This window comes from Balaenoptera physalus (assembly GCF_965194825.1).
Source record: "Balaenoptera physalus genome assembly, chromosome: 5".
In the NCBI taxonomy this organism is placed as follows: Eukaryota; Metazoa; Chordata; class Mammalia; order Artiodactyla; family Balaenopteridae; genus Balaenoptera; species Balaenoptera physalus.
Window position 1 is genome coordinate 120,807,391 of NC_138884.1, and position 13,635 is coordinate 120,821,025.

The following is a 13,635-nucleotide window of genomic DNA, read 5'->3' on the forward strand; positions in this document are numbered from 1 at the left end:
ATTGAAAGGCTATTAAAAGGTGCTATTAATCAGGCCTTTCTGGATTTTTGTTGTTGTTCATTTGTAAATGTTATAAAAAATACAGTTAAAACAATCACATGCTCTTTTTTAGAAATTTGAATTAGGTACATTTTGTCTCCAGTATATTTGTGAGTTTCTGACTTTAGTCATTTACTTTAAAAATTGGGGTCATTTTGGTTTTAATTTTCTTAATTAAAATTTTGATATGTGAAGCGTGTAGGAACATGAAAAACAATGTTACTAAACATGCGTAATTGGCATAAAAACCGTGGACAAGAAACAAAATTTTTGGAATCAATATCCAAAAACTATTCAGTGTAGGGCTTCCCTGGTCGCAGGGTGGATAGGAATCTTCCTGCCAATGCAGGGGATATGGGTTCGTTCCCTGGTCCGGGAAGATCCCACATGCCACGGAGCAGCTAGGCCCGTGAGCCACAACTACTGAGCCTGCGCTCTAGAGCTCGCGAGCCACAACTACTGAAGTCTGTGCCCCTAGAACCCGTGCTCCGCAACGGGAGGGGCCGCCGCAGTGAGGGGCCCGCGCGCCGCAGGGAAGAGTAGCCCCCGCTCGCCCCAACTAGAGAAAGCCCGGGCGCAGCAACGAAGACCAAATGCAGCCAAAAATAAATAAATAAAAAAAAATTTTTTTTAATTATATAAAAACTATGCAGTGTAAATCTTAACTGACTTAGTTGACAATATTGCAACAGTATTAAATAATTGTGCATGTAATTCTATCAAGAGATCTGAATAAACAAGTTTAAAATAACTAAAGAAATAACATAGATTAGCTAAAAGGAGGCGTACATAACTGAGGTGAAAGTGGGATATTCCATTAGTACTTTAGGCCAGTGTTTCTCAAAGTGTGGTGTAAAGACTCCAGCGTCAGAATCATTCCAGATTCCTTTCCCTTGATGTATCAAATCAGAATCTCTAGAGGGTGACATGCCCCCCAGCTGGTCTCAAAGTACATTAGAAACATTTTCAAGGGGGCAAGAATATGTTTCTAATGTGCGATGCTTTGTTGGTCAAGAAAAGTGTTTAGTAACTTGAAGTAGAAGGAAAGGGGTAGAGTCAGCGTGAGGAGCCGCCTTTCTAAGTAGACAGAGACCAGAGAAACAAACCTACATGGAGGACCGTCTCAGCCTCTTGCACTACTGTGCTCAGGCTCTCGCTGGCTTGTTTCTTGTGTCTTTCACAGCAAGGCTGTGATTTTAGTGGGCTCCTCCCCTTACTCACAGGCTCTCACTGATCTCAGCTATGCCAGGTCTCCTGGTGCCTGACCCCAGTCCTCTTCCCCTGCCGTCACCTATTGCCAGAGCTCTGGCCTCCATAACTACATGCACCTTGAGAGCTGCCCTCAAATTCAAGCTTACCTCTGTATTTCCCAGAGCATTTCACAAAGTCATTATTAAAATTGGCAAAAAAATGAGAAGGAACAAAATTCGAACAGGGATATATGTGTTACTAGTTTAGCCCTTGACTCTGGCATTGAAAACCAAAGGTACCAAGTTGGCCATTTGTTGTTCAATGTATTTGGCTAATTTAATCCAAGCACCTACCTTACTGAGCAGATTTTACTACTCGCCCTGGGCTGTTTTGTCAAACATGGAATGCTGGCAGCAATAAACTCAGAAACTTGGGGATAAGACATATGGCAGTGGTATATACTGTCGGAAAGAAGTTGTTCTTTACATAATGATCCTAAAAACAGATAAATATATAGATCTGACCTATAAATATCATACTTAAGAAGAGATGTTCTTCGTTTTGCAGCCTTTTTTGCTTCTTAAACAGATATTTCATTTTCAGCATTTCTGTTTATTGCCTTATTTATTTTTTAAATAAATAAATACTTTTGATAAAAGCAGGTCAAAAAGAAAAAGCTATTAAGTTGTGCTTAGTGTTCGTAACCCAAGGAATGACATCTCCACGTAATTAGTATGTCCTGTCCCGAGAGCTACTGTAGGAGAGATACAACTAGGGAAATAAATGGGCTTCAGAATGCTGAGTAATCTGGGCTAATGTTCGACCCTAGAGCAGTGCCCCCTCCGTGAGACAACACCCCTGCTGATGTCACGGGAAGATTAGAGTTCTTAGGAGCCATGAGGGGATCATGCATTGCCCCTGTGAAAACACACCTCCACTCCAAATTAACCGCCTTCTCTTTTAGATCAGAAACTCTGCAAACTGAGGAAAGGTAACTGCAGAAGCAGCACGTGTGGGCAAGAGCCTAAGTCCCGTGTGTGCATGTGTGCAGAGGGATACGCTTTAAGCCAAGATGGAAAGAACTGTGAAGGTAATGTGTGGTGAGCAAGCACAGCCCACCAGAACCTCCATGTGAAACCAATTTCAAGTTTCCTCCTTTTTTTCCCCCAGAAAAGCAATTTTATTTTTTCCCCAATTTTAAAGCCCTTGTAACACTTTCAGGTCTCCTTTATATCTTGTGTTCCCAGATCAGATACTTTCAGAGGCTACTCAGGGATTGATATAAGGCAGGGATTCTCTGAGTGGACTCTACGGAGCTCTGTGGGTTTGACGGTGTGCAAAATGTCAGTATTGTCAAGTTTTTTAGGGGAGTAGTTCCGTAGCTCTCATGAGATCCTCAAAGGGTATGTGACTCCCACATCTCATCACATAACTGTTTGGTAGGAATCTTGAGAAACGGCACCTTGGCTGGTTATCTGGGGCTCATCCTATTGTGAGACTCCAGGCCCGATGTAATTAACCCAAGGAGAAATGCCATGTCCTTTCTCCTGGGACGTCCAGTGAGTTACCGATGAAAAGAATCCAATGGCTGCAACGTACAATCAGTGGAATTAGTTGGGGTGAGACTTCAGGTCAACCTGGCATCTGCCTGTTAAGTGCAGTCTCCTGCTTACGTGGGACTAGTGGGCGAGAGCCATAGCATAGAACAGTGATCTGGAAGGCTGGGTTTCAGCCAGAGTAAAGCTGCTAGGGGATGTTCCCACATTCAGGTGAAGGGCTCCTGTCAGCATCGAGAAAGCTGAAGAGCAAAGCAGGGGATATCCTGCCCTTGTCAAGAAATTTCTAGGGTCCTTGCCTTAAATGGCTATATCTTTTCAGGGGAAATAGTACTACTTTATCCCATGAGTAATTTTAATATGAAAATCTGTATTTGAAAGTATAAACTGTGACAGTTTAAACCATGGCTTTCATGATAATTGAACTAATTTCTTTCTCTCTTTGTTAGAGTAGCAAAAACAGTCTTGCCATGGTCAGTTACAGCAGATAGAGGTGTGAGATACCCTACTTTTTGCTGACTTATTAGTGATAACTACAATTTATTTTCAAAAATAACCATCTGACTGTTTTACTGTTGTTATGGTGTAGATGTCAACGAGTGTGCCTTTTGGAATCATGGCTGTACTCTTGGGTGTGAAAACATCCCTGGATCCTATTATTGCACATGCCCTGTAGGATTTGTTCTGCTACCTGATGGGAAACGGTGTCACCGTAAGTCACAACAAGTATTTATTGCATTATTTCCTCCATTTTCACTGATGTTGCTAAGGTGGCTATGATCTGGGTTGGTGGTCCTTGATCAACAGTATGCATCAGGAGTACCTTGGAGTTTTATTTTGGTTTGTTTTTTAAAATGTGAATGACCAGACTCTATCCCAGACCTGTTAAATCAAAACCTCCAACAAGCATGTATTTATATATTTTACTGTTTATTTATCCATATTTTATTATAGTTCATTATATATCTCTGAAAGGTAAGCATGTAAAAAACATAATCATGATACACTATTACATCTAAAAAACTAGCTCGAATTCCCTAATATCTAATGCCCAGTCAGTTTTCAGGTATAACCACAATACCATTATCACAACTAAAAAAATTAACAATAATTCCCTAATAACATCAAGTATCTAGTCAGTTTTCAAATTATCTTAAAAATTTTTCAACAGTTGATTTGTTTGACTAGGTATCCAAACAAGCTCTGTGTGTTATACTGATATTAGCTGATACCTCTCTTTCTTATCCTACAGATTCCCTCTCCTCTTTTTTTCCCCTTGCAAGTATTTGCTGAAGAAACTGTTTTTTTCCTGCAGAGTTTCTCACACTCTGGATTTTACTGAACACACTTCTAAGATGTCCCTGTCCTTCTCAAACTTGTAGTTAGATCTGCAGGCTTGATCAGATTAGGCTTTGAAATTTTGACAATAATACTTCATTGGTATGCTTATACTTCCATCAGGAGACACATAACATCTGGTTGTTTCTCCCTCTGTCATCCGTTCTAAAGTTCCCCAATGGTCTTTCTTCTTCTTTTTTTAAAAAACAAACTCTGGACAGTTTTACTGAAGAAAAAATATGCATGATTTACTTTTCACCAGTCCATTCTGGCATTCTTCTAATGCTGTCAGAATCACCTGGGTCAATAATAGCTAGTGTGCATGTTACTGACCCTTTCCAGTCAGTTCTCACAAGGGTCCTCCTGCCCGGCATCGCTAGTGCCAATAGGACGAGACCGAGTTTGGTTCAGAAGCAAAGGAAAGCTTTATTACTGGACCAGAGATTGGAGAGATGCGAGCTCCCCTCCATAGTACCCGCTCCCCGACAGGCCGGGGGCAGGGCTGCTTTATAGGATTCTCCACAGCTGGGAGGGGGCGGGGTTCCCACTGGGCACACACAAGCGTGCTGCTCAGGCTTCAGGTCGCAGTGCTGGGCGCAGGGTCTCTGCCCACGGCTGTCGCTGCCGTGTTGAATCGAGGAGTCGAGCACAGTGCTTCTGCATACGGCCCACCGAGCTGCAGTATCAGGTGCAGCAGTTCTGCGCTGGGAACTCTGATCCCATGTGTTAGGCGCAAGGCCTCTGCACACGGCCCCCTACATGCAACTGAAACGAGACTAAGCCCAAAGAAGAGGTTAGACCTTATCTTATCACCTAGATTCCATCTTATTTTTCCCAAGGACCCCAGTGGGCTTTGCCAGTGACATACATACTCTAGTATTTTCCACATGCTGTGCCCAATTCAATATTATTGCCACTGTAGTGGTGGCCACCAGTTTGGGCCAACATGGTGTAGTACTCTATTTCAGATTTCCACAAGGCTGGGCGTTTGTTGGTGAGGATGACCAGTTTCTCTTTGCCTTGTCTGAACATTTCCAGAATCTGCTTGTACCTGCAGCACTTACTTTCCACTTTCTATAATGAGTTGGAGCGTAGAGTTGATCAGGCCCAGCAACTTTTTCGTCTTCTTTTCGGCCACCATTTTTCTGCCTTAGGGTGGGACTGCCCCCAACCAAGAGCAGCTGCCAAGACTGCTGGGAGCAAGAAAGAGCCCAGTCTTCTTTCAAGGAATGGTTGTAGTGGCCATTAACATTCATTTCCTAGATTCATTATTTCATCAGGGGATTTGAATGATCATATCTAGTTCTAATATTTCTTTTTAATCATTAATTGTAATACCTTTATAAAAAGAATGTTCTCTCATTAACTATTTGGTGACTTCAAGATACAATTCTTACAGTTAAGGCAGTATAAATGATGAATTTTTTTCTCTTTGTTTACTTATATTTAGGATAACTTTGAGGAAACTAGAGTCATTTTCCAAAATTAGAAGTCCTTCTTTAATTTGTTTTAGATTTGAAACTTTTTCTTTATTTTTATATCTCCATTACCACAGCAATTCATAAATGTTCAATCATTATTTAACTTATTCTTTTCAGGATATCATTTTTTTTGTTAGCAACTGAATTTACCAAATTTCCATAAATCTGATTTAACACTAATCTTGACCTTATTTTTCATTAATTAGAGTTAATTTCCTGCCCAAGCAATGTGTCTGAATGCAGTCATGATTGTGTTCTGACATCAGACGGTCCCATATGTTTCTGTCCTGAAGGCTCAGTGCTTGAGACAGATGGGAAAACCTGTAGTGGTAAGTTTATTTACCTATCGTTTGTTTGAAAACATTCATTTTCTAACTGACACCTAAAAATCCATCTACTGACAAAGGAGAATAGATTTTCCAACATTACACATTGAAAGATATTTACATAATGGATTAACATATGGATTTAAATAAGATTTTTGGTTTTTGTTTTTAGATAGCATAGTGTAGTGGTTATGAGCAAGAGCTTTGAAGCTAGACAGCCCTGAGATAGCATTACCAGTTACTAGCAGCGTTGTTTTGGACTAGTTACTTGCCCTCTTTTGGTCTCAGTTTCCTCATCTGTAGAGGTTAATGATACGTGCCTCCAGGATTTGTGACCAGCATTAAACAAGATGGTGGATGTGGACTGCTTAGCCTGTTCCTTGCACCTATGAATACCTCCCTACTTTTATCTTCATAGAGACTTAAGCATATAGAGTGAAGGCTATAACTCAAAATCAGCAAAGAGTTATGTGTGACATTTTTTTAAAGAAAAAGAGCAAAAGAAGTCAGACCAAAAATGTGAGAGAGAAGAAAATATATTAATCACTAGGAAGAATTAGACCAGCTGCCAAACTCGTCAAAATGCATTTTCTATTCCAGCCAGCTGCCAGTGTGCTTGTTCACAAATTCAGTGATAGAACAAGAAGACAAGGGTCATTGGGATGTGAAGGATTAACACTGAAGATGTCAGGTTATAGGGAAGTAGAGTATGGTGACATTTTCCTCCTAATCTCTGAAAACTAAGCTTGATTGTGACGGTATGAATGATTGTGGAAATGGTTTTAAAAAGCAACGTATATTTGGTTCACCTTAATATTTTGATGAAAAATTGATATTTTTTTAATAACATAGCATCATTACCAAGGAATTATTTTTTGTAGGTTGTTCATCTCCCGATAATGGTGGATGTAGCCAGCTCTGCATCCCTCTCAGCCCAGTATCCTGGGAATGTGGCTGCATTCCGGGGTATGACCTACAACTGGACAAAAAGAGCTGTACAGCCTCAGGTTAGTGCTGTGAACATTTGAAAGCGGGTCTCTGCAAAAAAGATTATGTGAAAAACAACATTTTATTTAGAAAGTGTTAAATTGCTTTTGGCTTCTGCATAGAAAGTCTGATTTTTTAATTTTTGGAAATGGAAAACAAATCACATTATAAATATAAATAACATAAATTAATATTATATAAATAACAATTCTGTGTTTGAGGAACATTTTGAAGTTAATTAGCGTTAAGCAAAGATTTACTATAACATCAGGTATGGCATTCCAGTATATGTGAAAGTCATAACCAGAATAGTCTTAAAACAATTTATAGTTAAGGGGCATTTAATAAATATTTGTTGATTGATTTGATTTTTATCTCTCTGGTGAATGTAATAATCGTAATACTTTGACAAGTTCTGTCCTTTTCATGACAAAATTTAATATAAAGTTGTGTGCTTCAACTATTTTTTCATCTTCTAATATTACATCTCATGTCCTTCAACAGCCTTGGAAATCCTAGATTTATGCCAAATTGATTTAATCTCTCCTGGGGTTCATTATGCCTGTAACCCGGGATAACATAATGATGAACCTACAGAGTTTGCCTTAGACCCCAGTACTCTTAACTTCTCAGGGCCTTAGTTAATATAGCATAATCTGAGCTCTGAAAATTATCAGGGGTCTAGTTATTAACTCACATAATCATACCTCCATTTTAAAAGTGTCCAGACCAGAGAAGGGTATTTTTTGGACATGAATTAATACAATCTGCTAATATTAATGTTTCAATATGTGTGAATCAAGGAGATTACAGAGCATAAGACTTACATCATTTAGTTAAGATGTTTGTTACTTAATACTGTCTCTTTCTATAAGTAATTTGTATTTTAAAAGCAGGCACCTAGACAGGGAGGAAACCAGTGATGAAATTCTGGCCATATGTCACCTCATGGGAAAGGAAGTCTTCTTGCCTCTCTTAACCTACACCGTACTAGTGGGAAATTAAGAAACAAGTACTGCAGAAATTAAGGAAGAGGGTACAATGAACGGGAAGAGTCAGAAGTGCCTTTTGGGTTCCAAGGCATATTTTAAATGCAACCATATTTAAATTTGGTTCTTAGGACCACCACCGTTTTTGCTGTTTGCCAATTCTCAAGATATTCGACACGTGCATTTTGATGGAACAGATTATGGAATCCTGCTCAGCCAGCAAATAGGAATGGTTTTTGCCCTAGATCATGACCCTGTGGAAAATAAGGTATGATTTTGCTACTTGAACAGATGTGGCTGTGCTTTAAGGACAGAGTGGAGGATTTTATCCTAACAGATGACCTGGGTTACTTGAAAATCCTCTGCTAAGCTCAGAACAATTAGGCAAAGAAAAATTTAAATGTAGATATTAAAACATCACTTGAGAAAGTTTTAAGGATGTTTCTGTTATCATAACCTTACCTGGTTCCTTGCTGTGATTCAGCCATTTTATTGGGGATAATTTGAACAGAATCTGAAGTTTAGTTTCCTCTTTGGAAATGAGAAGAGGAAGCTAGCACAGTGCCATACACACAGGAAGAGCACCATAAATAGGTTTTTATTTATTTGTGTTTTGGGAGAAATAGGAGGTTGAGGTGCAGCATAGGAAGTATGGATTACTAATTTGCATTCAATACATGTCCTTAAGGGAGGAAATTCAGTGACCTCCTAACCATGAAAACCAAGAAACATAAGTTTTACAGCTCATGTGTGAATGGCAGTCTAACACAACATTATTTATATAATAATTTTACATGAGGTTTTTTTTGTATAAACATTAGAATTTCTAAATTATCAACCCAATCAGCTGACCGTTTGGTCTTTAATTTCTTGTTATCTTTATGCTAGGTTAGAATGTGCTTGAAATGATATGTTACAGTGTCTTCCGGAGGTTAATCAGCCAATAATTATGAAGTTACATAGTTATTAATCTCCCTCCATAATGATTTAGTTATTACTAGATGGTGCATTAATTCCTAGAATTTTAAACCTTGTGCTTTTGTTTCTTCCTGATTTGAAGCATTCTGGGAAATGGCCAAAAGAGGCAGAGAGTGAAGCAAATTGATTCCGTGTTTAATTGGTATGGATTGATAGCCAAATATAACTACTTTTGCAAATAGAAGTTTTGTAATTAAATACTAGCAAACAATTCTTTTTTTTTTCTTCTATGAACTGAATCTATTTGACTCCATAGAAGAATTATATTAACAGGAAAAAATTAATAGAATCAGTTCAAGATTCATTTATTACCAAATTAGTTTTTTTCCCACACAGTCAGTAGTTTTTACAACTAGGTGAATAAGGAAACCTAAAATGAACTTTAAGTCATGTGGCTTATTCATGGTTTTTCATTTCTCTGGTCAATGTTCTCATTTTCTTGCTTCTCAAACTGTGGTCCTTAGACCAGTGACATCAACATCACCTGGAGCTTGTTAGAACTGCAGATTCTCAGGCTCCACTGCGACCACTGAATCAGAATCTGCATTTTAACAAGATTCCCAGGTGATTCATGTGCACATTTGAGTTTGAGAAGCAGAGCACTAGCAGAGTATTTTTTAATATAAGAAGTGCCCATTTTTGTATTATGGAATAGAACCTTTTCTATTTTATCCAGAAAGATGATAATCCTTTATTTAATTACCATTTTATGAATATTCTCATTACTGATGATAGGTTTATGTACATATATGTACTCACAGTTAATATTCCACATATGCTATCATTAAATTGTCAGCTAACCCATAACAATTTTTTATTCTTGTACCTGTTTGATAGTCTGCATACTAGACTGAAAAAGAACTTTGCATCTTCAAGGTATGTTCTGTTGGACAAAATCTATTAATTAAAATGAAATTATCTACAGTTAGAGATGAAAGGAACTTTAGCAAATACCTAGTCTGACTTTGTCATTTTTATAGCTGAGAAAATTGAGATTAAATGACTTAACCATGTACACTGTTATTGGGAATGTAAATTGGTGCAGCCACTGTGGAAAACAGTATGGAGGGTTCTCAATAAGCTCAAAATAAACCCAGCAATATAACCCAGCAGTTCCACTCGTGGGTATATATCAGAAAAAAACAAAAACACTAATTCAAAAAGATACATGCACCCCAATGTTCATAGCAGAATTATCTACAATTTCCAAGATATGGAAGCAACCTAAGTATCCATCAGCAGATGAATGGATAAAGAAGATGTGGTACCTACACACACACACACACACACACACACACACACACACACACACACACAATGGAATACTACTCAGCCATAAAAAGAGTGAAATTTTGCCATTTGAAGCAGCATGGATGGACTTGGAGGGTATTATACTCAGTGAAATAAGCCAGACAGAGGAAGACAAATACTGTATGTTATCACTTATATGTGTAATCCAAAAAATACAACAAACTAGTGAATATAACAAGAAAGAAGCAGACTCACAGATATAGAGAACAAACTAGTAGTTACCAGTAGGGAGAAGGAAGTGGGGAGGGGCAATATAGGGGGAGGGGATTAAGAGGTACAAACTATTATGTAAAAAATAAGATACAAGGATATATTGTACAACACAGGGAATATAGTCAGTATTTTATAATAACTATAAATGGAACACAAACTTTAAAAATTGTGAATCGCTATATTATATACCTATAACTTATATAATATTGTATATCAACTACACTTCAATTTTAAAATAAATAAATAAATAAAATGATTTAACCAAGGCAGTCAAACAAATAAGTGTCAAAACTGGGAGAGGAAGCTGTGTCTCCTGACTTGCAGCGAAGTGGAATCCTGTGGATCAAGCAGTAGAAGTTAAAGCTCAGCTTGTAGCCCCCATTAAACTGCTCATCTTTGTTCCCTTTCAGGCTGTAGAAGCCGTTAGAGTTCAAGTATGATGGCTTTGTTATTGACCAATGATCAAAGATAAGCACATTACCCATAGCAATAGAAATATGTGCCAGGCACAAGGCTAAGAACTTATATATATAAAACTAATGCGCTTCATAGTATTATCCCCATTTTACCAATGAGGAAACTGAGCCTCTGAGACACTGATAAACTTGCTTAAGTTTACACATATCTGGGAAGCAACCCAGGTGGAGTTCAGTTACAGGTGTGTCTATCTCCAAAGCCCAGCTCTTAACTATTGTACTGTATAATATAAAGATTTACTAACCTCATTTGTATATATTCCGCATTAAGTTTTTAAACAAATCAAACTGAAATGCCTGTGTTCTCTTTTGTAGATATACTTTGCCCATACAGCCCTAAAGTGGATAGAGAGAGCAAATATGGATGGTTCCCAGCGAGAAAGGCTTATTGAGGAAGAAGTAGGTGTGCCAGAAGGTCTTGCTGTAGACTGGATTGGCCGTAAATTCTATTGGACAGACAGAGGGTAGGTTTCCTCTTTCAGTTTTAAGCCACATGGGAGGGGAGTGATTAGATAGGTAATACAGCTGGCCTCACCCTCCACTTTGAACGCAGGAAAATATTGCTGGGCACCTGACTGGGACCGGAGAAAAGATGCCCCCAGTGCTGTCCACAGTCCCTCCACCCCCTCCCCACCACCAAACAGGACATTCCTCCATTTAATCAAGACTGTATCTTTCATCACAGTCTGTATCCATGGGCAAATTTTGAGGACCAAGAAAGCAGCATGTGTTTTTGCATTTCAGGCTATTGGTTGTAATCAGGGAAACACAAAACCTGTCTGGATATAATCAACAAGCATTCTCGGAGCGTCTGCTATGGATCAGGCTCTCTCCTAGGTAGCATGGGAGACACACAGGAGCGTGAGGAGCGCTCCATGTTTCCAGTCACCTTACAGTTTAGCCAGGGAGATAAGACATGAGTACACAGGGAAAACTAATACCAATGCTTGGTCTAAATCTCAGTACAAGAAATATCCTAAGGTCATGCATAAATAATTGCCAAATGAAGGATGGATACTCCCAGAGGGGGCTCTGGAAGGGGCTTCAGGGATCAACTTCCCTTCATTTTACAGGTGGGGAAACGAAGGCTCAGAAAGGCTAAGTGATTCATTCAAGGTTGCACAACATTTAAGTGACAAGTCTTGCTAGAACCCACATGTTGGCTCTCAGTTAAGTGAGCACGAAGAGCTTCACACTGAAGTTGTGAGCAAAGTCCTCATGAGGTGGGAGAGATGGTCTGTTTCCCTCTGATGGGCAACAACAGGACCAGAGAGAAGTTGTGGTGTGTCTGTCCTCTGGGCACACTGCTCTTGGGGCTGCAGGAAGCACTGCTGCACTTGGTGTGTATGTGTGTGTGTGTGTGTGTGTGTGTGTGTGTGTGTGCGCGCGTGTGTGGCCTTGTGAGCCCCAGGAATGGGGTAGGAGAAGGGGGAAGAAGGAAGCGGCTGCATCCCTTGTGTGTGCTAATGAGAGCCCACTTCCTGCTTCTGAGCAAGAAAGAGCCAGCCACGGAGTACCTCCCAGAAGAAGGTTAGAGATTCCATGCTCTGGGATACTTTCTCAGAGTAACTTAAAGCTATGGAGAGACCTGGTGGCCAACCCAAACCTCTGGCACCTCTGCAACCTTGTTAAAGTAAAAGAAGAGAGAATTAATTAGGGTTTCACCTCTGAAATCAGTGGTCCCAACATAGAGGAAGAAGTCCCAGGGAGTAAGTTTATATGCTTGAGGCTTGAGGGTAGGCTTTCTATGTTCCAGAAAATCTCTTTTGGTCTGGATAACCCATGGGAAACAAACAGGCTTTTAAAAATGAGCCAGATGCATGATGTGGTGCCCAGTTACCAATAATATGGCATTTCTATAACCAGAGTGAGTATATTTTAAATAATTAATTCAATCATTTGTTCATTTAACCATACCTTCATTCCATTCCTTTATCCTTTGGGTATTTATTCATTTATTGAATAACTGAAATGCACCAGATACTGCGCTAAGAGCTTTATATCCATATTGACTCCCCAAAACGTAAGTCTTCTTATCCCCAATTTAAAGATTAAAAAATTGAGAATCAAAGAGGTAAATTAACTTTCCTAAGGTCAAGCAGCCAGCAAGTACTGGATCTGGAATTTGAACTCAACGATGACCATTTCCAAAGCTTGTGTTTTTAATAATCATAGTACGTACTGCCCTCTACAACCAGGGTCAGTTAAATGTCCTCGATCCAGAGTCACATAACAAATGAAAGTCAACTTCAGTTATAACAATGCTAAAAATCTTAATAATGGCCTTCTCTGTTTTGAACCTACCTAAAAGGACATTTAAAATATTAGCTGCACATAATAATAGAGCTTGTACACGGCTGTTCTAGGAAATGTTATTAGGACAGCAGATGTCTGCCACTTTTGCCCCTCTAAGGATGCTGGGTCTCCTCATATTTCCCACATTTGCACGGCACCTCTAATTTTACGTGTTTGATTAATAGCACCATAGTACCTACTGCTGAGGCAATGCCTTCAGGAGATAGACAGGCACCACCGTATCCTGGAGGATCAGACCTCAGATTCTCTAGTTCATTGACTTGAGTAATAATAAGCCCTTCTCATGTCCTCGGCAGCTGCTAAGAGAAAACCTTTAATTTGTCTGGAAATGAGAGGTTTATAGTTTGAAAACCTTAATATTAGCTAGAAATTGGATTTAACTAACTGGGATTCCAAGCTTGTGATATTAGATTATATAGTAACTCTTAACCAAG

At 39.1% G+C, this 13,635-nt stretch overlaps 1 protein-coding gene and 1 pseudogene across 3 annotated transcripts in view; one reads left to right on the forward strand and one right to left on the reverse strand.

Annotated features, from left to right (window-relative positions):
- Positions 1 to 13,635, forward strand: part of EGF (epidermal growth factor) — a 102,186-nt gene that overhangs the window by 43,478 nt on the left and 45,073 nt on the right. For both annotated transcript variants that reach the window (XM_082462766.1, XM_082462765.1), the window contains exons 6-11: positions 2,195 to 2,320; positions 3,376 to 3,498; positions 5,812 to 5,934; positions 6,813 to 6,938; positions 8,039 to 8,175; positions 11,201 to 11,349. In XM_082462766.1, the coding sequence (XP_082318892.1) occupies positions 2,195 to 2,320; positions 3,376 to 3,498; positions 5,812 to 5,934; positions 6,813 to 6,938; positions 8,039 to 8,175; positions 11,201 to 11,349 (784 nt within the window). The remainder of the gene's footprint in view (positions 1 to 2,194; positions 2,321 to 3,375; positions 3,499 to 5,811; positions 5,935 to 6,812; positions 6,939 to 8,038; positions 8,176 to 11,200; positions 11,350 to 13,635) is intronic.
- On the reverse strand, positions 3,505 to 5,801 carry LOC309661467 (annotated as a pseudogene). The gene is made up of 3 exons: positions 5,004 to 5,801; positions 4,600 to 4,879; positions 3,505 to 4,533 (listed from the first exon to the last, which is right to left on the reverse strand). The product of its transcript is annotated as an uncharacterized misc_RNA (transcript).